Source organism: Pseudophryne corroboree, chromosome 9, assembly GCF_028390025.1.
Source record: "Pseudophryne corroboree isolate aPseCor3 chromosome 9, aPseCor3.hap2, whole genome shotgun sequence".
Lineage (NCBI taxonomy): Eukaryota > Metazoa > Chordata > Amphibia > Anura > Myobatrachidae > Pseudophryne > Pseudophryne corroboree.
The window spans coordinates 93,567,125-93,591,228 of NC_086452.1; the positions used below are offsets into that span (position 1 = coordinate 93,567,125).

The 24,104-nt window shown below is 48.0% G+C and overlaps 2 protein-coding genes across 7 annotated transcripts in view; one reads left to right on the forward strand and one right to left on the reverse strand.

Annotated features, from left to right (window-relative positions):
- Nucleotides 1-24,104, reverse strand: part of YIPF1 (Yip1 domain family member 1) — a 64,010-nt gene that overhangs the window by 24,397 nt on the left and 15,509 nt on the right. Inside the window, exons 1-5 of one of the 6 annotated variants that reach the window (XM_063939621.1) lie at nt 7,611-7,697; nt 6,438-6,483; nt 5,007-5,161; nt 1,818-1,898; nt 841-928 (exon numbers count right to left, since the gene is read on the reverse strand). In XM_063939621.1, coding sequence (XP_063795691.1) covers nt 841-928; nt 1,818-1,898; nt 5,007-5,161; nt 6,438-6,468 — 355 coding nt within the window. In that variant the 5' untranslated portion in view covers nt 6,469-6,483; nt 7,611-7,697. Of the gene's footprint in view, nt 1-840; nt 929-1,817; nt 1,899-5,006; nt 5,162-6,437; nt 6,484-6,858; nt 6,966-7,077; nt 7,125-7,175; nt 7,283-7,610; nt 7,698-24,104 lie in introns of those variants that run through there. The other 5 variants (XM_063939618.1, XM_063939620.1, XM_063939622.1 and 2 more) reach the window with 5 other exon arrangements.
- The window catches only part of DIO1 (iodothyronine deiodinase 1), a 78,490-nt gene continuing 61,668 nt past the window's right edge, over nt 7,283-24,104 (forward strand). Inside the window, exon 1 of the mRNA XM_063939625.1 lies at nt 7,283-7,362. Within this exon, the coding sequence (XP_063795695.1) occupies nt 7,306-7,362 (57 nt within the window). The 5' untranslated portion in view covers nt 7,283-7,305. The remainder of the gene's footprint in view (nt 7,363-24,104) is intronic.

Below are 24,104 nucleotides of genomic sequence, written 5' to 3' on the forward strand. Positions count from 1 at the left end.
GCTGCTTCCATAAATTTCCCGGGCTGGTTTTCCATCCCAATCCGCCCCTGGATGTGCTACACTTTATGAGCCCCCCCAATAGCCTTGGAGAACAGAGGCACTTTGAGTTCTTCAGAATGAGTTGAATGGAGATGTGTAATACCACTTTCACACCAAAATCCCAGGTCCAGTCCAGGTTTTAAACACAGTTTCAACTAGTGTCACAGTCCTTGGACCCGGGTTACTCCTGGGTAGACCCCGTTCACACTAAGCCATGTCTGCCCCCTGCATGTCAATCGCAGACACTCCCTTGAGGCAGGCCACAGCATACACAGCCAATCAGCAGAGTTTATGCATAACCCGGCTCGCACCTTTCACACAGAAGGCTACCCGGGTCAGTGCTTGGCTACCAGGTATCCCGGCACTGGGTCAGATTCCTGGGTAACACGACCCGGGTTTACCCTTCTACACAGACACCCGACCCAGGTTGCCCCGGTAATAACCCAGGTCAGAAGCTCTGTGTGAAAGGGGTATTGGTGAAGGAAATCCCTCATTGCACAGGTTCTAGCGTCATTCTTTTGTTCAACACATGAATAGCACTTCAATCCACCGTGTTCCCATAGCTTCCAAAGCCTCCCGCAGAGACCGTGGCTGGTGAGTGCATCCTTTAAGATGGTTTTCTCCTATTGCAACTGGACTTCTCCTATAACAGCTTATAACTTAATAAGTGGCGCAGTCCGTTTACTTTACATTCATTTGACACAGTGCACTGATGGGATATAGATAAAAACAAAACATAGGGGGACAAGCTTCCTACAATGCAGAGCAATGGATTGTAACAATTACAGACTTAACACTCACCATAAAGATCTGGATTGCTTCTCACATACAACCTTACAAAGTTTCTTCCAGGTATTGGTAAAACAGAGCCCTTTATCCTATCCAGAACCTGTTATAAAGCATTATATAGGTTAATTAAAAGGGTGTAGATGTCAAGGTGGGTTCCAAGAAACATCCTACAAGATACTAAATGTTGATGGTCCTAAACAATTGCTGAATATCATGTATAACTGCATTGCTCTGTAATTTAAGGTTGCGCTACCACCAAAGGGGGTGAACAGTTTTGTTTATCACTTTAATAAGCAGAACAGGAGTAAGAGTGGGATTAATGAGAAGCAATAAGGGGGGTCATTCCGAGTTGATCACTCGCTAGCTAGTTTTAGCAGTCGTGCAAATGCTATGCCGCCGCCCACTGGGGAGTGTATGGTTAGCAGAAGTGCGAACGCCTGTGCAGCCGAGCTCTGCAAAAACAGTTTGTGCAGTTTCAGAGTAGCTCTGAACCTACTCAGCGCTTGCGATCACTTCAGCTTATTCATGTGCCGGATTTGACGTCATACACCCGCCCAGCGAACGCCCAGCCACGCCTGCGTTTTTTCAGACACTACTGCGTTTTTGCAAACACTCCCTGAAAATGTTCAGTTGACACCCAAAAACGCCCCCTTCCTGTCAATCTTCTTGCGGCCGTCAGTGCGACTGAAAACTTCGCTACAACCTGTGCACAACCACAATGGGCTTTGTACCCGTACGACGCGCGTGCGCATTGCGGCCCATACGCATGCGCATACATGCCGCTTTTTCACCTGATCGATGCGCTGCGAAAATCGGCAGCGAGCGATCAACACGGAATGACCCCCAATGTCCATTATGCAAATCACCACTCATCCCCTCTAAAATATCACCAAGCTTTTAGCCATTGCTGTTAGACTATCCCCAGAGCACAGTGATAAATGGCTAAAGAGTATCCCCCAAGACTCCAAGGTGGGGGCAGAACTACTCACCTGGTATGTGTCAACATCAAAGAATGTCTGATAATACTCAAATGTCCAGAAGGGGGCAGTCTTCTTCTGTCCTGCAAGCAGCTGCAAAGCAGAAGTACATACAATACTTAAGTTACAAAAAGTTGCCTTACAAATGGGAGCCACTAATAACATTCACAAATACATACCTCCCTCCAGGGGGTGGTCTTCAGGTTGCCGGCTGTCGGGATCCCGGTGACCAGCATACCGGCGCCGGAATCCCGACAGCCGGCATACCGACACTTTATCTCCCTCTTGGGGGTCCACGACCCTCCTGGAGGGAGAATAAATAGCATGGCGGGCGTAGCACGCCACCGTGCCCGCAAGGGGCTCACTTGCGCTCGCCACGCTGTCGGTATGCCGGCGGTCGGGATTCCGACGCTGGTATGCTGGTCACCGGGAGCCCGGCTGCCGGCATACAATACTACACCCTCTCCAGGAGGGACACAATGTTCTGCTCCTGGACTTCCCTCTTAATGTATGATTTCCATCAGCTGTGGTGAAACACCTTTCTTATTAACCTTTTCAACACAGGTGATGGCAATCATACAGTAAGAGGAAAGTGCAGGAGCAGAGCATTCTGTCCCTCCTGGAGAGGGTCATGTTGGGAGGTATGCAAATATACATTCAGGTTTACTGACAAAACTCGGGATGTTTGACTGCGTTATATATGCTAAGTATCATTTCACCGAGGGTGGTTAACAGCAATAATTCCAAATGAACCGAGGAGATCCGCTGTGATCACAAATCTATCTCTAATACGTTCAGTTATGTTTTAAGCTCCTAAAACAACTTAGGGGTTGATCCTTCGAGCCGCGATGATACCGCAGGTGCAAATCATCACAGCAGCAGCCGCACTTTGCGGCGGCCCAAATTCGCACAAAAGCGCTTGCTGTCCCATAGGGCTCCAAGCACTTTGGTACGACTTTAACCCTAACCCAGCCTGCGAAGGGGGTGAGACTGGGTGCCATTACCAGAGTTTAAATGCAGCGGCAATGGCACATCATACTTTCCGCGGGTAATAGGATCAACCCCTTAGACTGTAAACTACAATGAGACAAGGGGGTCGTTCCTATTACCCGCGGAGGGTGCGATGTGCCGTATAACGGCAAAGGCACCCGTTCTTGCACCAGAGTGCTTGAAGCTCTGTGGGGCAGCAAGCACTTTTGTGTGAATTCAGGCCGCCGTAAAGCCGCGGCTAATAGGATCGACCCCAAGGACGGATATGAATAAAACTAGTACAAGAAATATCCTAAATGATTGCAGTAGATCAACTTTTTATCTGTACCTTGGGACTTTGTAGAGAACGCACAAAGCACTGCAAAGTCAATTTAAGGTACATAGTGACATTCCTTGTAAATGTTTATACCATTCTGTGTTTGATACTAAAATGAAATAAGATTCTATTAATGGTGTAACTGCATTCAGAAAACCACCAACCTAAATACGTAACCAAATCTTTCTTGCTGCAATGGTTTAGTATGACATTTGCAGCAAATATTCCAGATTCCTGTCACTGGAACGTTACATTTCAAGGTCTTTTCTAGAAAGAAACTCCTGTAATCTTGAATACTGATTAATGTAGTACTGGGGTGAGGGAGTTTAACAGCTCATCCAGCAACACCTGCATAAGACCTGTTCTACAGCACAAGTCAGGTGTGCACTCTCGGCCTTGTACAGACATCATTATGATATCTCCCAGGCAGCAGCATATTTAGCATCACATGCTCAAAGCCAAAAAAAGTTGTATAACAAAAATCTGAGCATTTTTCACACAGAGGGTAAATTATTATTTTATTTAAAGTAGGGATGCAATCGCTTTCCTCCGCAGGCGAGGAAGAGAGGCAGGGTGGGGGGGCAAGGGGACACCCCCTCCCTGAGAAGCCACACCCCCAGATCGGCACCCTGCCCTAAACAGACCCCACAGTGAACACTATAATGTATATTTATTATGGAATGTTTAACCTTTTCCTGACCTATTATGATATTTACACAAATGCTTGATAGCCTATGCTATAGACCTGCAAAGCCATTTGTTCCGGCCCACCCAATGCTGTGCGTCAGCGAGACACGCCGCCCCTCAGTCCGGCGGCGGCATGTCTCAGCTATCAGGGCAGTGATGAGAGCGCAGCCATGTCCGGCGGCAGTGGCGGGTAGGATCTCAAACCAGCCGCCGGTTAGTGAGCCAATCAGAGCTCGCGGACTGGCAGCCAATCAGGAGCTGCCGGGTCTGCAAGATCTGATTGGCTCACGAGCTGGCAGCTGATTTGAGGTCCTACACGCCGCCCGACATAGCTTGCCTCTCCTCCCTGCTTGGCCCCCCCGACAGCTGAGACACGCTGCCGCCGGACAGAGCACTAATGGGAAGGAGAGGCGCACGCACAAAACTGGGCAAAACCATGGGCCTCATTCAGATCTGATCGCAGCTGCAGATTTGTTAACTAATGGGCAAAACCATGTGCAGTGCAGGTGAGGCAGATGTAACATGTGCAGAGAGAGTTAGATCTGGGTCGGGTGTGTTCAAACTGAAATTTTAATTGCAGTGTAAAAATAAAGCAGCCAGTATTTACCCTGCACAGAAACATAATAACCCACCCAAATCTAAATCTCATTGCACTGTACATCTGCCACACCTGCAGGGCAACATGGTTTTGCCTATTAGCGTGCTTTTTGGTTTGCTAACATACCTGAATAACCCCCTGTGTCTGCACTTTATAAGAGGCAGATTATAGCTTGCTGAATGCTAATTATGCCATTTTCATGGGCTGGCCATACTCACTCTAAAATCAAGCATTTGGAAACTCCTCTTGAGAGCAGCTATAACATTCAAGTAAAGGTAGTTTTATTCTTTATATTACATAATGTTTGGAGGAGGGGGGGGGGGTAGATCTATGGTCAACTTTTTATTTTATTTTATTTTAAATAACTGCTACTCTACCTACAACTTATAAAAGGCAGACTGTTCTAATGTATACAAATTATGTATCAAAATAGGTCTGCCAACTGGTACATTTATAAATAATTAGAGATGAAAAACGGATCATGTCCAAAACAAATGCCCTATATACATGTACTGAAACCCTTCTGCACATATTCCATACCCTGTGAGACATAACTGTATAGTGCCCTTTTACAAATCTTGAAGACTTGGCTTTTTAGAATGTGACTCACCCCAGTTTTATCAGAATCTTCATTTCCTAACGAATCCTCCTCTTCTTCTCCAGCTCTGCGCCCACGGTGGCCGCCACCGGTATCTTCACTGTCATCAATACTCACTGTAGTGGCATCAGGGTTGGCAGCTAATAGGTCAGCAGCATCCTCAAATTCTGAGAAAAACACCAGCACAATCGCATGTCATCAAATAAGGCGTTGGGTATGGGATGTCGGCGGCCGGGATACTGGCAGCCAGCATACCGACACCGGGATCCCAGCCACTACAATGCCGGCAGGGGGGCCAGCGCATCAAAGCATTCTATTCCCACTCTATGGGTGTTGTGGACACCCACGAGTGGGAATAGCCCTGGTAAAGCCGGCATTGTCAGTAGTCGGGATTCCAGCGTCGGTATCCTGACTGCCGGGATCCCTACTGCCGGCAATGTAACTACATACCCAAATAAAGAGCTTACTGTATTAAAAATATCTAAGTCAGTATGTAGTCAGATTATCAACATCATAAATGTCCACACCTGGATAATGTCAACATATGAACTGTCAACACTGTCAAAGTGTCAAAATGAGCATTATAATTAAGCTTAGCTTTAGGAGTTAGGCTCACCTGAAAACCACATTGCCAATTTTCACTAGATTGATTATTTCATCAGTGTCGACAAAATGAAAATGTCGACACTTTTCACACTAATGCCTCCTAAAAAGAGATACCCAATATTTTAATTTAATAACTAAAGTAGGGCTCCTACTAGGTTGTTTCAGCGGGTGCTGCGTCCTACCCGATTTTAATGTACTATAATGCGCCTCTGCTGATCACACACAGATCTCAGTGTGCCCGCATCACCCCGATTCCCGCTGTGCCGGTGGTGTATGCCCCGGGTATACCCATCACCCCTCCGTCCACAGGCCATCTCCCCCATGGGGAGGAGGAGGGATTTGTGGATGAATACTCTCACTGCCGGGTGAATAAATGCCATGCGCACGGCATCTGTTCACAGTGTCGGGAGAGTATGGGGGAAGCTCAGCATCTTCAAGTGCTGGGCACGACCCCTACAGTGATAGTAAGGGTGTCTGCCACATGACCACGTCCCCTTTCCAAGAGGCCACACTCTCTTTGATGATCGATGCCTAACTAGACCCTAGAGCAGGCATGTCAAACTCGTGGCCCAACAGCTGTTGTGAAACTACAAGTCCCAGCATGCTTTGCCAGCATACCTTCCACTGATCAGCCGGTAAAGCATGCTGGGACTTGTAGTTTCACAACAGCTGGATGACCATGAGTTTGACATGCCTGCCCTAGAGTGAATATTATAAATAAAACAATTTTGTATAAGGTAAAAAAAAAATTAAAAATGTACATAATGTTTATTATTTATTAATTGGACTTGGAAAAACTATCACGCACTTCTGGACAATTCTTACGGAGGTACTTACCTTGAAACTTAAGGTCATCTATGGTCGCCATTATCTCACTTTGGTCCTGAAAAAAAACATGACATATACAGGACATACACAGCTGTTATTCTAAGGTGCGACAAAGGTACCGGAGTAGCGGCTTATTTCGCTATCATTAACACCCATAATTTATTATATGCCCACATCTAGTAAATACAGTCTGTTTTTAACAATTTCAAATACATTGCATTGATCCGTGTTTTTTATTTATGAAAATCAGAGATCAATTTGCTAAATTTGATAATGCCCATAGCAATAAACCCAACCAATATTCTAACAGAGTATAAAATATTAAAGCAAATGTCTAATATGTTGCTATGGGTTATAACAACTTATTTTGCCAGCAACCTGTGCACCAGTTTCAATACGACATGCCCTTTATTATACTAATATGCATTACCAAGGTAATCTCTATGCTCCAATTATCTTCACTAACTGTAATGTATCACACATCAAGTTTTACAATATCTGAATACAGTCTAGAATATCCCAATACAGCTGCCTTATGATACTGAATTATGCCCAATCAATGGAAGGCACATAATGAGAATATCAGTATGGAATACATGACAAAGTGGACTGTATCCTGCCACTAAGATGCTGCATTTATATAGAATACCAGACTAGAAACCGTCCCCGTCTCAGTGTGAGTCCCTCCCCAGCTATGTGACAATATATATGTATATATAACACTCGCAAATCCTGCAAGCCACTTACAGCTCCAGCTCATGTGACGACAGGGTTGTTGCCGGAAGTCACAGCAACTACGGTCAGGTGACAGCCTTAAGCCAATTGTAACACAGCAGGTAGGAATCTAATTATGCTCAGGCTGCTCCGTGTCCCGGATATGCATCACGTGATGCTGCAGTCTGCGTGTGAGGCTGTGCATGATGTCACATCAGAAGTAGGCAGTAGCACTGCAACTATTCACGTGTCCTATATCCAGCTATTGCAGACCCTCCAGCATGACCCCTATCACCTGATCGAAAATGCTCTGCTCCTGGGCTCCCCATTTAACATACAATTACAGTCCATTGACGAGGCTGGAGTTAGCTTCTTATTCGGAGTACAGCTTCTTATTCAGACAATTGAGTTTTGCAAGGGTTGGGCCACAAATTTGACACCTGAAATCAACAGAGGGTGGTCACTTACATATGATCCACTTGTATTTTGCCTGGCCCAACGCTGTTTTGGGCATGAAATACACTGGCAAAGTGGGTGCTGGGGACTCCGTAAGGACCATAAGGAATAGACGGGCTCCGCAGGAGACTGGGCACTCTAAGAAAGATTTAGTACTACTGGTGTGCACTGGCTCCTCCCTCTATGCCCCTCCTCCAGACCTCAGTTAGAATATGTGCCCGGACAGAGCTGGGTGCATTTTAGTGAGCTCTCCTGAGCTTGCTAATAAGAAAGTATTTTAGTTTGGTTTTTTTATTTTCAGAGAGCTTCTGCTGGCAACAGACTCTCTGCTACGTGGGACTGAGGGGAGAGAAGCAAACCTACTAACTGCGGCTAGGTTGCGCTTCTTAAGCTACTGGACACCATTAGCTCCAGAGGGATCGAACACAGGACCTGACCTTGTCGTCCGTTCCCGGAGCCGCGCCGCCGTCCCCCTCGCAGAGCCAGAAGTCAGAAGCCGACGGGTTGAAGAAAGAAGACGTCAAAATCGGCGGCAGAAGACTCCTGTCTGCATATGAGGTAGCGCACAGCACTGCAGCTGTGCGCCATTGCGCCCACACTAACCCACACACTCCGGTCACTGTAGGGTGCAGGGCGCAGGGGGGGGAGCCCTGGGCAGCAATTAGATACCTCCTGGCAAAAGCAGCATATATACAGTTGGACACTGTTATATGCATGAGCCCCCGCCATTAATTTTACACAAAATCGCGGGACAGAAGCCCGCCGCTGAGGGGGCGGGGCCTTCTTCCTCAGCACTCACCAGCGCCATTTTCTCTCCACAGCTCCGCTGAGAGGAAGTTCCCCAGGCTCTCCCCTGCAGACTCATGGTAGAGAGGGTAAAAAGAGAGGGGGGGCACATAAATTTAGCGCATTTAATATATATACAGCAGCTACTGGGTAAACACTAAGTTACTGTGTGATTCCTGGGTCATATAGCGCTGGGGTGTGTGCTGGCATACTCTCTCTCTGTCTCTCCAAAAGGCCTTGTGGGGGTCCTGTCCTCATATAGAGCATCCCCTGTGTGTGTGGTGTGTCGGTACGCGTGTGTCGACATGTTTGACGAAGAGGGCTATGTGGAGGCAGAGCAAGTATAGATGAATGACGTGTCTCCGCCGACACCTGATTGGATGGATATGTGGAAGGTGTTAAATGATAATGTAAACTCCTTACATAAAAGGTTGGATAAAGCTGATGCCTTGGGACAGTCAGGGTCTCAGCCCATGCCTGATCCTACAGTGCAGAGGCCGTCAGGGTCTCAGAAGCGCCCACTATCCAAAATGGTTGACAAGATATCGACACGGATTCTGACTCCAGTGCCGATGATGCAAAATTGCAGCCTAAAATGGCTAAAGCCATCCGCTACATGATTATAGCAATGAAGGATGTATTGCACATATCAGAGGTAAACCCTGTCCCTGACAAAAGGGTGTATATGTATGGGGAGAAAAAGCAAGAGGTGACTTTTCCCCCTTCACATGAGTTAAATGAATTATGTGAAAAAGCGTGGGATTCCCCCGATAAGAAAGTGCTGATTTCCAAAAGGTTACTTATGGCGTACCCTTTCGGATAGGATACGCTGGGAATCCTCCCCTAGGGTAGATAAAGCTCTGACACGCTTATCTAAAAAGGTGGCCCTGCCATCACAGGATACGGCCGCCCTAAAGGATCCTGCAGATAGGAAGCAGGAAAGTATCCTGAAGTCTGTTTATACACACTCAGGTACTATACTGAGGCCGGCAATTGCGTCGGCCTGGGTGTGTAGTGCTGTAGCAGCATGGACAGATAATCTGTCTGAGGAAATGGATACCTTAGACAAGGATACCATTTTACTGACCCTGGGGCATATAACAGACGCTGTCCTATATATGAGGGATGCCCAGAGGGACATTTGCCTACTGGGCTCTAGAATAAATGCAATGTCAATTTCTGCCAGAAGGGTCCTGTGGACTCGGCAATGGACAGGTGATGCCGACTCCAAAAAGCACATGGAGGTCTTACCTTACAAGGGTGAGGAATTGTTTGGGGACGGTCTCTCGGACCTAGTTTCCACAGCTACGGCTGGGAAGTCAAACTTTTTGCCATATATTCCCTCACAGCCTAAGAAAGCACTGTATTACCAAATGCAGTCCTTTCGATCACAGAGAAGCAAGCAGGTCAGAGGTGCGTCCTTTCTTGCCAGAGGCAGGGGTAGAGGAAAGAAGCTGCACCATACAGCTAGTTCCCAGGAAAAGAAGTCCTCCCCGGCTTCCACTAAATCCACCGCATGACGCTGGGGCTCCACAGGAGCCAGGAGCGGTGGGGGCGCGTCTCCGAAATTTCAGCCACCAGTGGGTTCGCTCACAGGTGGATCCCTGGGCTATACAGATTGTGTCTTAGGGATACAAGCGGGAATTCGAAGTGATGCCCCCTCACCGTTACCTCAAATCGGCCCTGCCAGCTTCCCCCATAGAAAGGGAAGTAGTGTTAGCGGCAATTCACAAGTTATATTTCCAGCAGGTGGTAAAGGTTCCCCTCCTTCAACAAGGAAGAGGATATTATTCCACAATGTTTGTGGTACCGAAACCGGACGGTTTGGTCAGACCCATATTGAATTTAAAATCCCTGAACATTTATCTGAAAAGATTCAAGTTCAAAATGGAATCGCTCAGAGCGGTCATTGCAAGCCTGGAAGAGGGGGATTTTATGGTGTCTCTGGACATCAAGGATGCTTACTTGCATGTCCCCATTTATCCACCTCATCAGGAGTACCTCAGATTTGTGGTACAGGACTGTCATTACCAATTCCAGACGTTGCCGTTTGGGCTCTCCACGGCACCGAGAATATTTACCAAAGTAATGGCAGAAATGATGGTGCTCCTTTGAAAGCAAGGAGTCACAATTATCCCATACTTGGACGATCTCCTCATAAAGGCGAGGTCCAGAGAGCAGTTGCTAATCAGCGTAGCACACTCTCAGGAAGTGTTGCAACAGCACGGCTGAATTCTGAATATTCCAAAGTCGCAGCTGATTCCTACTACGCGTCTGCCTTTTCTGGGCATGATTCTGGACACGGACCAGAAGAAGGTGTTTCTCCCGGCGGAGAAGGCTCAAGAGCTCGTGACTCCTCTTAAAACCGAAACAGGTGTCGGTGCATCGCTGCACGCGAGTCCTGGGAAAGATGGTGGCATCATACGAAGCCATTCCCTTCGGCAGGTTCCATGCGAGGATCTTTCAGTGGGATCTTTTGGACAAGTGGTCCGGATCGCATCTTCAGATGCATCGGCTGATCACCCTGTCCCCGAGGGCCAGGGTGTCTCTTCTGTGGTGGCTGCAGAGTGCTCACCTTCTCGAGGGCCGCAGGTTCGGCATACAGGACTGGGTCCTGGTGACCACGGATGCGAGCCTCCGAGGATGGGGGGCAGTCACTCAGGGAAGAAACTTCCAAGGGTTGTGGACAAGTCAGGAGGCTTGTCTGCACATAAATATCCTGGAACTAAGGGCCATATACAATGCCCTGAGTCAAGCGGAGCCTCTGCTTCGCAACCAACCGGTGCCTATTCAGTCAGACAACATCACCGCAGTGGCTCATGTAAACCGCCAGGGCGGCACAAGAAGCAGAGTGGCGATGGCAGAAGCCACCAGGATTCTTCGTTGGGCGGAGAATCATGTGCAAGCACTGTCAGCAGTGTTCATTCCGGGAGTGGACAACTGGGAAGCAGACTTCCTCAGCAGGCACGACCTCCACCCGGGAGAGTGGGGACTTCATCAAGAAGTCTTCACTCAGATTACAAATGGGAACTGCCACAGGTGGACATGATGGCGTCCCGTCTCAACAAAAAGCTACAAAGGTATTCCTCCAGGTCAAGAGACCCTCAGGCGATAGCTGTGGACGCACTGGTAACACCGTGGGTGTTCCAGTCGGTCTATGTGTTTCCTCCTCTTCCTCTCATACCCAAGGTGCTGAGAATCGTAAGAAAAAGAGGAGTGAGAACAATACTCATTGTTCCGGATTGGCCAAGAAGGACTTGGTACCCGGAACTGCAAGAAATGCTCACAGAGGACCCATGGCCTCTGCCTCTCAGACAGGACCTGTTGCAACAGGGGCCCTGTCTGTTCCAAGACTTACCGCGGCTGCGTTTGATGGCATGGTGGTTGAACGCAGGATCCTAGCGGAAAAAGGCATTCCGGATAAAGTTATTCCTACGCTGATAAAGGCTAGGAAGGACGTGACAGCAAAACACTGTCACCGTATATGGCGAAAATATGTTGCCTGGTGTGTGGCCAGGAAGGCCCCTACAGAGGAATTCCAGCTGGGCCGGTTCCTGCACTTCCTACAGTCTGGAGTGACTATGGGCCTGAAGTTGGGGTCCATAAGGGTCCAGATTTCGGCCCTGTCCATTTTCTTTCAAAAGGAACTGGCTTCTCTTCCTGAAGTTCAGACGTTTGTTAAGGGAGTGCTGCATATTCAGCCCCCTTTTGTGCCACCAGTGGCACCTTGGGATCTCAACGTGGTGTTGGGTTTCCTGAAATCCCACTGGTTTGAGCCACTTAAGACCGTGGAGCTAAAGTATCTCACGTGGAAGATGGTCATGCTATTGGCCTTAGCTTCGGCTAGGCGTGTGTCAGAATTGGCGGCTTTGTCATGTAAAAGCCCCTATCTAGTTTTGCCATATGGACTGGGCAGAATTACGGACTCGTCCGCAATTTCTGCCGAAGGTGGTGTCATCTTTTCATTTGAACCAACCTATTGTGGTGCCTGCGGCTACTCGTGACTTGGAGGATTCCAAGTTGCTTGATGTAGTCAGGGCTTTGAAGATCTATGTAGCCAGGACGGCTGGAGTCAGGAAGACTGACTTGCTGTTTATCCTGTATGCATCCAACAAGCTGGGTGCTCCTGCTTCAAAGCAAACTATTGCTCGCTGGATCTGTAGCACGATTTAGCAGGCTCATTCTGCGGCTGGATTGCCGCATCCAAAATCAGTGAAAGCCCATTCCACAAGGAAAGTGGGCTTTTCTTGGGCGGCTGCCCGAGGGGTCTCGGCATTACAGCTTTGCCGAGCAGCTACTTGGTCGGGTTCAAACACATTTGCTAAGTTCTACAAGTTTGATACCCTGGCTGAGGAGGACCTTGTGTTTGCCCATTCGGTGCTGCAGAGTCATCCGCACTCTCCCGCCCGTTTGGGAGCTTTGGTATAATCCCCATGGTCCTTACGGAGTCCCCAGCATCCACTAGAACGTTAGAGAAAATAAGATTTTACTCACCGGTAAATCTATTTCTCGTAGTCCGTAGTGGATGCTGGGCGCCCGTCCCAAGTGCGGACTTTCTGCAATACGTGTATATAGTTATTGCTTAATAAAGGGTTACGTTATATTGGCATCCATTGTTGATGCTCTGTTGTTGTTCATACTGTTGACTGGGTAAGTTTATCACAAGTTATACGGTGTGATTGGTGTGGCTGGTATGAGTCTTACCCTGGATTCCAAAATCCTTTCCTTGTAATGTCAGCTCTTCCGGGCACAGTTTCCTTAACTGAGGTCTGGAGGAGGGGCATAGAGGGAGGAGCCAGTGCACACCAGTAGTACTAAATCTTTCTTAGAGTGCCCAGTCTCCTGCGGAGCCCGTCTATTCCCCATGGTCCTTACGGAGTCCCCAGCATCCACTACGGACTACGAGAAATAGATTTACCGGTGAGTAAAATCTTATTTTTACCATTTTAATAAGTAGCTGTAGTTTTGCAAGAGTTAACTAGTCTTGGGCCACAAATGTGAGATCTGAAATCAACAGAAGGTGGTCACTTACGTATCACGGTGTGCGGCGATTACTTGCGTATCACGGGATGCGGACTGCCAGCGCAGTTCCTGCGTGCTGGCAGTCTGCTAATCGCTGCATCCCGGGTCACAGAGGCTGTATGTGACATCATGCAGCCGTGGAGTCCTGCCCCCCAACGGTCCAGACAGGCCTCCGTTGTCCGGACCGCGGTTCTAACGCCGGTGGCACGCCCCCTCCCGCCACGTGACCACCTCTGCCTGTCAATCAGGCAGAGGCGATTGCAGCCCTGAGATGCTGATAGAATCTCACTGGGCTCCGGGGGTGCGCACGCGCAGGGCGCACTCCACAAAGTAATTCGGACTGCGATCGCTGCCGCTGCAGTGAAGCAGTCTGAATTACCCCCTAGAATTTAAGAAAAGCTTTGTGCGCAGAGCCTGTATTGCAAGCTCCTGATTTCAGGTGTCAAATTTGTGGCCCAAGACTAGTTAACCCTTGCAAAACTACAGCTACTTATTCAAAATGGCAATTTATAAAATGGTGTTTGTGCCCACTTTGCCAGTGTATTTCATGCCCAAAACAGCGTTGGGCCAAGCAAAATACAAGTGGGTCACATGTAAGTGACCACCCTCTGCTGATTTCAGGTGTCAAATTTGTGGCCCAAGACTAGTTAACCCTTGCAAAACCACAGCTACTTATTCAAAACTGTAAAATATGGTGTGTGCCCACTTTGCCAGTGTATTTCATGCCCAACACAGCGTTGGGCCAGGCAAAATACAAGTGGGTCATACGTAAGTGACCACCCTCTGCTGATTTCAGGTGTCAAATTTGTGGCCCAGGGCTGGTTCTTCACCTTGTGGTGCCCAGTGCGAGAGTTTCCAATGGCGCGCCCCCCCCCGCAGCAAAACAGTTAGTGCGCGCTGGAGGCGCACGGGAAAAATAGGGGCATGGCTTCATAGGGGAGGGTTGTGGCCACAGTTATGCCCCCAGTAGCTGTGCCCCCAGATTTGCTGCAAGTAGTTGTGCCCCCCAATTGATTTGCCCCCAGTAGATTTTCCCCCTATAGCTGTGCCCCCAGTAGATTTGCTCCAGTAGTTGAGCCCCCTATAGCTATGCCCCCAGTAGATTTGCCCAAGTAGTTGTGCCCTGTCGCTGTGCCCCCTGTTGCTGTGCCCCCAGTAGTTGTGCCCCCTGTCTCTGTGCCCCTTAGTAGCCGCTTACAAACACGCACAAAAATAAAAAAAACAATACTTACCACTGCCCCGCTCCTGTTTCCCGACCGCTGCTGCTGTTGCTCCCGCGGCTCCTCTCTATGGGAGAGACGCATACCTCCCAACATTACCCTCTCCAGGAGGGATACAATGCTCTGCTCCTGGACTTTTCTCGTAATATATGATTGCTGGCACCTGTGTTGAACAGGTTAGTGAATAAGAAAGTTGTATCACCACAGGTGATGGCACTCATACATTAAGAGGGAAGTCCAGTAGCAGAGCATTCTGTCCAAAACTATGGGGGTCATTCCGAGTTGATCGTAGCTGTGCTAAATTTAGCACAGCTACGACCAGGCACTCAGACATGTGGGGGGACGTCCAGCACAGGGCTAGTCCGTCCTGCATGTCAGTGCTGCCCCGCCCCTCCCACAGAAGTGCATAAGCATCGCACAGCGGAAATACTTTTGCATTTCAGGAGTACCTCCAGGCCAGCGCAGCGCCTGGCCAAAATAACCTCTTCGCTGCCCGGGTTGCAGCAGCTCCGTGTGACATGACGCAGCCGCTGCGGCCCGCCCCCTTACAGTCCAGCCACGCCTGCTTTGGCCGGACCGCGCCCCCTAAACGGCAGCTTAACGCCACCGTCCAGCCGCCTCCTGCCCAGCGACCGCCTCTGCTTGTCAATAAGGCATAGGCGATCGCTAGGCAACGACGGCCTTCGGCCCTCTGGCATGCGCTGGCGCACTACGGCGCCGGCGCATGCGCAGTTATGACTCAATCGCACTGCTGCAAACAAATGCAGCATGTGTTTGGGTCGGAATGACCCTCTATGTGCGCTGATATAACATGTGCAGAGAGAGTTAGATTTGGGTGGGTTATTTTGTTTCTGTGCAGGGTAAATACTGGCTACTTTATTTTTACACTGCAATTTAGATTTCAGTTTGAACACACCCCACCCAAATCTAACTCTCTCTGCACATGTTATATCTGCCCCCCCTGCAGTGCACATGGTTTTGCCCAACTGCTAATAAATTTGCTGCCGCGATCAACTCTGAATTAGGCCCTTAGCTAGCACTGCCCCCTTCCACCAGTATATGTATGAATTGGGGGCGTGGCCACCAGGGCCGGTTCTAGACCTTGTGGCATCCAGGGCAAAAGTTTTCTTTGGCGACCCCCCCATACGTTAAACATAGTGCGTGTGGCAAAAAATAGGAGCGTGGCTTCATAGGGAAGGGGCGTGACTACTACAGTTATGCCCCCTGTAGTTATGGACCCAGTAGTTGTACCCCCTGTAGATTTGCCCCCAGTAGTTGTGCCCCCTGTAGATTTGCCCCCAGTAGATGTGCCCCCTGTAGCTATGCCCGGAGTAGCTGTGCCCCTAGTAGGTGTGTCCCCAGTAGGTGTACCCAGAGTAATTGTGCACCCTGGTTTGTGCCCCTCTGTAGCTGTGCCCCCTGTAGATTTGTCCCTTGTAGTTGTGTCCCCAGTAGATGTGCCCGGCGTAGTTGTGCCCCCTGTAGATTTGCCCCCAGTAGTTACATAGTTGTTGAGGTTGAAAAAAGACAACTGTCCATCATGTTCAACATATTGTACATTACATTATTTAATTATTTTTTCTTTATTAATTAAATGCTGTATCCCTGGATATTTTTTTCAGCTAGGAATTTATCTAATCCATTTTTAAACTTATTGATTGTGTCCACCATTACTACCTTCTCTGGAAGAGAATTCCGAATCCTTACTGCTCTTACTGTGAAGAATCCTTTTCTCCGTTGGGTATGGATTTTTTTCTCCTCTAACCTCAGTGGGTGTCCTCGTGTCCTATGTAGTGTTTTTTTGGTAAACAAATCGTTTGATAGATCCTTGTATTGTTCCTTAATGTATTTATAAATATTAATGATGTCCCCTCTCAGTTGCCTCTTTTCCAGTGTGAACATATCAAGCCTTTTAAGTCTTTCCTCATAGTCCAATGCCTCTAACCCCTTAACCAGTTTGGTGGCTCGCCTCTGAACCCTTTCGAGTTCCAAGATATCTTTTTTTATAGTATGGTGCCCAAAACTGTACACAATATTCCAGGTGTGGTCACACCAATGATTTATACAGTGGCAGGATTACACTCTCATCCCTTGTCTCCATACCCCGTTTTATGCATGATAACACCTTATTAGCCTTTGCTGCTGCATTTTGACATTGCAAACTGCTACCAAGTTTATTATCGATGAGCACACCCAGATCCTTTTCAACTACCGTTATCCCTACATTTTCCCCATTTAGTTTATAGGCTGCCTGATTGTTCTTAGTCCCAAGGTGCGTAACTTTACATTTGTCTATATTGAACCTCATTCCCCATTTGTCTGCCCAGGCCTCCAGTCCAGTTAAGTCATTCTGTAGAGACTCAACATCCTTGTCTGAATTAATTATTCTACATAATTTAGTGTCATCTGCGAAAATTGACACTGTGCTTTCTCTATCGTCCTAGTGGATGCTGGGGTTCCTGAAAGGACCATGGGGAATAGCGGCTCCGCAGGAGACAGGGCACAAAAAGTAAAGCTTTCCGATCAGGTGGTGTGCACTGGCTCCTCCCCCTATGACCCTCCTCCAAGCCTCAGTTAGATTTTTGCGCCCGGCCGAGAAGGGTGCAATCTAGGTGGCTCTCCTAAAGAGCTGCTTAGAGAAAGTTTAGCTTAGGTTTTTTATTTTACAGTGAGTCCTGCTGGCAACAGGATCACTGCAACGAGGGACTTAGGGGAGAAGAAGTGAACTCACCTGCGTGCAGGATGGATTGGCTTCTTGGCTACTGGACATCAGCTCCAGAGGGACGATCACAGGTACAGCCTGGATGGTCACCGGAGCCTCGCCGCCGGCCCCCTTGCAGATGCTGAAACATGAAGAGGTCCAGAATCGGCGGCAGAAGACTCCTCAGTCTTCTAAAGGTAGCGCACAGCACTGCAGCTGTGCGCCATTTTCCTCTCAGCACACTTCACACGGCAGTCACTGAGGGTGCAGGGCGCTGGGAGGGGAGCGCCCTGGGAGGCAAATGAAAACCTATTTGGCTAAAAAATACCTCACATATAGCCTCCGGGGGCTATATGGAGATATTTAACCCCTGCCAGAATACACTAAAGAGCGGGAGACGAGCCCGCCGAAAAAGGGGCGGGGCCTATCTCCTCAGCACACAGCGCCATTTTCCTTACACAGCTCCGCTGGTCAGGACGGCTCCCAGGTCTCTCCCCTGCACTGCACTACAGAAACAGGGTAAAACAAGAGAGGGGGGGCAAAATAGTGGCAAAAATTATATTATAAAAGCAGCTATACAGGGAGCACTTATTATAAGGCTATCCCTGTCATATATAGCGCTTTTGGTGTGTGCTGGCAAACTCTCCCTCTGTCTCCCCAAAGGGCTAGTGGGGTCCTGTCTTCGTTAAGAGCATTCCCTGTGTGTCTGCTGTGTGTCGGTACGTGTGTGTCGACATGTATGAGGACGATATTGGTGTGGAGGCGGAGCAATTGCCAAATATGGGGATGTCACCTCCTAGGGGGTCGACACCAGAATGGATGCCTTTATTTATGGAATTACGGGATAGTGTCAACACGCTAAAGCAGTCGTTTGACGACATGAGACGGCCGGACAATCAGTTAGTGCCTGTCCAGGCGCCTCAAACACCGTCAGGGGCTGTAAAACACCCTTTGCCTCAGTCGGTCGACACAGACCCAGACACAGGCACTGATTCCAGTGGCGACGGTGACGAATCAACCGTATTTTCCAGTAGGGCCACACGTTATATGATTTTGGCAATGAAGGAGGCGTTACATTTAGCTGATACTACAGGTACCACTAAACAGGGTATTATGTGGGGTGTGAAAAAACTACCTATAGTTTTTCCTGAATCAGAAGAACTAAATGATGTATGTGATGAAGCGTGGGTTTCCCCCGATAAAAAGATGCTAATTTCAAAGAAGTTATTGGCTTTATACCCTTTCCCGCCAGAGGTTAGGGCGCGCTGGGAAACACCTCCTAGGGTGGACAAGGCGCTCACATGCTTATCTAAACAAGTGGCGTTACCCTCTCCTGAGACGGCCGCACTTAAAGATCCAGCAGATAGGAGGATGGAAAATATCCAAAAAAGTATATACACACATACAGGTGTTATACTACGACCAGCTATAGCGACAGCCTGGATGTGCAGTGCTGGAGTAGCTTGGTCAGAGTCCCTGATTGAAAATATTGATACCCTGGATAGGGACAATGTTTTACTGTCTTTAGAGCAAATAAAGGATGCATTTCTTTATATGCGTGATGCACAGAGGGATATCTGCACACTGGCATCACGGGTAAGTGCTATGTCCATTTCGGCCAGAAGAAGTTTATGGACGCGACAGTGGTCAGGCGATGCGGACTCAAAACGGCATATGGAAGTTTTGCCGTATAAAGGGGAGGAGTTATTTGGAGTCGGTCTATCAGATTTGGTGGCCACGGCTACAGCCGGGAAATCCACCTTTTTACCTCAAGCTACTCCCCAACAGAAAAAGACACCGACTTTTCAACCGCAGCCCTTTCGTTCCTTTAAAAACAAGAGAGCAAAGGGATATTCATATCTGCCACGAGGCAGAGGAAGGGGGAAGAGACACCAACAGGCAGCTCCTTCCCAGGAACAGAAGCCCTCCCCCGCTTCTACAAAAGCCTCAGCATGACGCTGGGGCTTCTCAAGCGGACTCGGGGGCGGTGGGCGGTCGTCTCAAGAATTTCAGCGCGCAGTGGGCTCACTCGCAGGTAGATCCCTGGATCCTGCAGATAATATCTCAGGGGTACAGGTTGGAACTAGAGACAGATCCGCCTCGCCGTTTCCTGAAGTCTGCTTTACCAACGTCCCCCTCCGAAAGGGAGACGGTTTTGGAAGCCATTCACAAGCTGTACTCTCAGCAGGTGATAGTCAAGGTACCTCTTCTACAACAGGGAAAGGGGTATTATTCCACTCTATTTGTGGTACCGAAGCCGGACGGCTCGGTAAGACCTATTCTAAATCTGAAGTCCTTGAACCTGTACATAAAGAAGTTCAAGTTCAAAATGGAGTCACTCAGAGCAGTGATAGCGAACCTGGAAGAAGGGGACTTTATGGTGTCCTTGGACATCAAGGATGCGTACCTCCACGTTCCAATTTACCCCTCACACCAGGGGTACCTCAGGTTCGTTGTACAAAACTGTCACTATCAGTTTCAGACGCTGCCGTTCGGATTGTCCACGGCACCTCGGGTCTTTACAAAGGTAATGGCCGAGATGATGATTCTTCTTCGAAGAAAAGGCGTATTAATTATCCCATACTTGGACGATCTCCTAATAAGGGCAAGGTCCAGAGAACAGCTAGAGATGGGATTAGCACTGTCTCAAGAAGTGCTAAAACAGCACGGCTGGATTCTGAATATTCCAAAATCCCAGTTAATGCCGACAACTCGTCTGCTGTTCCTAGGGATGATTCTGGACACGGTTCAGAAAAAGGTTTTTCTCCCGGAGGAAAAAGCCAAGGAGTTATCCGAGCTTGTCAGGAACCTCCTAAAACCAGGAAAGGTGTCTGTACATCAATGCACAAGAGTCCTGGGAAAAATGGTGGCTTCTTACGAAGCAATTCCATTCGGCAGATTCCATGCACGAATTTTTCAGAGGGATCTGTTGGACAAATGGTCAGGGTCGCATCTTCAGATGCACCAGCGGATAACCCTGTCTCCAAGGACAAGGGTATCTCTTCTGTGGTGGTTGCAGAGTGCTCATCTATTGGAGGGCCGCAGATTCGGCATACAGGTTTGGATCCTGGTGACCACGGACGCCAGCCTGAGAGGCTGGGGAGCAGTCACACAAGGAAGAAACTTCCAGGGAGTGTGGACGAGCCTGGAAACGTCTCTTCACATAAACATTCTGGAACTAAGAGCAATCTACAATGCTCTAAGCCAGGCAGAACCTCTGCTTCAAGGAAAACCGGTGTTGATCCAGTCGGACAACATCACGGCAGTCGCCCATGTAAACAGACAGGGCGGCACAAGAAGCAGGAGTGCAATGGCAGAAGCTGCAAGGATTCTTCGCTGGGCAGAGAATCATGTGATAGCACTGTCAGCAGTGTTCATCCCGGGAGTGGACAACTGGGAAGCAGACTTCCTCAGCAGACACGACCTTCACCCGGGAGAGTGGGGACTTCATCCAGAAGTCTTCCACATGCTGGTAACCCGTTGGGAAAGACCAATGGTGGACATGATGGCGTCTCGCCTCAACAAAAAACTGGACAGGTATTGCGCCAGGTCAAGAGATCCGCAGGCAATAGCTGTGGACGCGCTGGTAACGCCTTGGGTGTACCAGTCGGTGTATGTGTTTCCTCCTCTGCCTCTCATACCAAAAGTATTGAGAATTATACGGCAAAGAGGCGTAAGAACGATACTAGTGGTTCCGGATTGGCCAAGAAGGACTTGGTACCCGGAACTTCAAGAGATGATCACGGAAGATCCGTGGCCTCTACCTCTAAGGAGGGACTTGCTTCAGCAGGGTCCCTGTCTGTTTCAAGACTTACCGCGGCTGCGTTTGACGGCATGGCGGTTGAACGCCGGATCCTAAAGGAAAAAGGCATGCCGGAAGAAGTCATTCCTACTTTGATTAAAGCAAGGAAGGAAGTAACCGTGCAACACTATCACCGCATTTGGCGAAGATATGTTGCGTGGTGCGAGGATCGGAGTGCTCCGACGGAGGAATTTCAACTGGGTCGATTCCTACATTTCCTGCAATCAGGATTGTCTATGGGTCTCAAATTGGGATCTATTAAGGTTCAAATTTCGGCCCTGTCGATTTTCTTTCAAAAAGAATTGGCTTCAGTTCCTGAAGTCCAGACTTTTGTTAAGGGAGTGCTGCATATACAGCCTCCTGTGGTGCCTCCAGTGGCACCGTGGGATCTCAATGTGGTTTTGGAATTTCTAAAATCTCATTGGTTTGAACCACTAAAAAAGGTGGATTTAAAATATCTCACATGGAAAGTGACCATGTTACTAGCCCTGGCTTCGGCCAGGAGAGTGTCAGAACTGGCAGCTTTATCTTACAAAAGCCCATATCTGATTTTCCATTCGGACAGGGCAGAACTGCGGACTCGTCCGCATTTTCTCCCTAAGGTGGTGTCAGCATTTCATCTGAACCAGCCTATTGTAGTGCCTGCGGCTACAAGTGACTTGGAGGACTCCAAGTTACTGGACGTTGTCAGAGCATTAAAAATATATATTGCAAGGACAGCTGGAGTCAGAAAATCTGACTCGTTGTTTATATTGTATGCACCCAACAAGATGGGTGCTCCTGCGTCTAAGCAGACGATTGCTCGTTGGATCTGTAGCACAATCCAACTTGCACATTCTGTGGCAGGCCTGCCACAGCCTAAATCTGTTAAGGCCCACTCCACAAGGAAGGTGGGCTCATCTTGGGCGGCTGCCCGAGGGGTCTCGGCATTACAACTTTGCCGAGCAGCTACGTGGTCAGGGGAGAACACGTTTGTAAAATTTTACAAATTTGATACTCTGGCTAAGGAGGACCTGGAGTTCTCTCATTCGGTGCTGCAGAGTCATCCGCACTCTCCCGCCCGTTTGGGAGCTTTGGTATAATCCCCATGGTCCATTCAGGAACCCCAGCATCCACTAGGACGATAGAGAAAATAAGAATTTACTTACCGATAATTCTATTTCTCGGAGTCCGTAGTGGATGCTGGGCGCCCATCCCAAGTGCGGATTATCTGCAATAATTGTACATAGTTATTGTTAACTAATTCGGGTTATTGTTTAGGAAGCCATCTTTCAGAGGCTCCTCTGTTATCATACTGTTAACTGGGTTTTGATCACAAGTTGTACGGTGTGATTGGTGTGGCTGGTATGAGTCTTACCCGGGATTCAAAATTCCTCCCTTATTGTGTACGCTCGTCCAGGCACAGTACCTAACTGAGGCTTGGAGGAGGGTCATAGGGGGAGGAGCCAGTGCACACCACCTGATCGGAAAGCTTTACTTTTTGTGCCCTGTCTCCTGCGGAGCCGCTATTCCCCATGGTCCTTTCAGGAACCCCAGCATCCACTACGGACTCCGAGAAATAGAATTATCGGTAAGTAAATTCTTATTTTCCAGTCCCTCACCTAGGTCATTAATGAATATATTAAACAGCAATGGCCCAAGTACTGAGCACTGCGGTATTCCACTGAGTACTGAAGCCCATTCAGAGTACATCCCATTAACCCCCACTCGCTGTTCCCTATTAAACAGCCAGTTACTCACCCAAGTACAGATAGTATTTCCCACCCCAAGCTCTCTTAGTTTGAGGATTAGTATCCTGTGTGGAACTTTGTCAAAAGCCTTACAGAAGTCTAAAAAGATCCCATCCACTGCTTGACCCTTATCAGTACTATCGCTCACTTTCTCGTAGAAGCTTATTAAGTTAGTTTGACATGACCTGTCCTTCACAAATCCATGTTCATTCCTAGTAATAACCTTGGAGGTATCCAAGTACTCTAGAATGCTATCCCTTAATATACCTTCTAGTATTTTCCCCACTATAGATGTCAAGCTAACCGGTCTATAGTTCCCGGGGAGCGTTTTAATACCCTTTTTAAATATTGGGACTACCTCTGCTATACGCCAGTCCTTTGGTATCATTCCTGATCTAATTGACTCGATGAAGATCAAATATAGAGGTTTGGCTATCTCTACGTTGAGTTCCATAAAAACCCTGGGGTGGAGTCCATCCGGCCCAGGAGATTTATTTATCTTAATTTTACTCAGTCTCTCCCGGATTACTCCCTCGTTTAAGCTAGTACCAAGCAGTGGGTCATTATTATTATTTATGTTATGCTCTATTCTTGTCAACTTGTCCTCTTTCGTGAATACTGATGAAAAAAATGTATTAAATAAATCTGCTTTTTCCCTATCATCATTAATCAAGACATCCAGCTTACCCTTTAAGGGCCCAATATTCTCCCTTTTCAACCTTTTACCATTTATATACTTAAAGAACTTTTTCAGATTTGTTTTACTCTCCTTTGCGATTTGTTTTTCGTTTTCTATTTTAGCTGCTCTAATCGCTTTTTTGCATTTATTGTTACATTCCTTGTAGAACTGGAATGATTCCACTTTTACGTCAGACTTAAATGCTTTGAAAGCATGCTTCTTGTTATCCATTTGTTCCTTGACCTTTTTATTAAGCCACATCGGTTTGGATTTCCTACTTCTGTTTTTGTTGACTTTGGGAATAAATAAATTAGTGTACTTATTGAGCGCAGTTGTAAAAATGTCCCACATTTCAGCAGTATTCTTACCATAAAATACAATTTCCCAATTAATCTCCTTCATCGCTTGTTTCAGCAATGTGAAATTTGCTTTCCTAAAGTTAAAAATCTTGGTTAAACATTATATTGTTGTTTTTGAAAGCTGATATCGAATGTGATCATATTGTGATCGCTATTTCCTAGGGTCTCCCCTACTTTAGTATTTGTTATAATTTCCTCATTATTTGT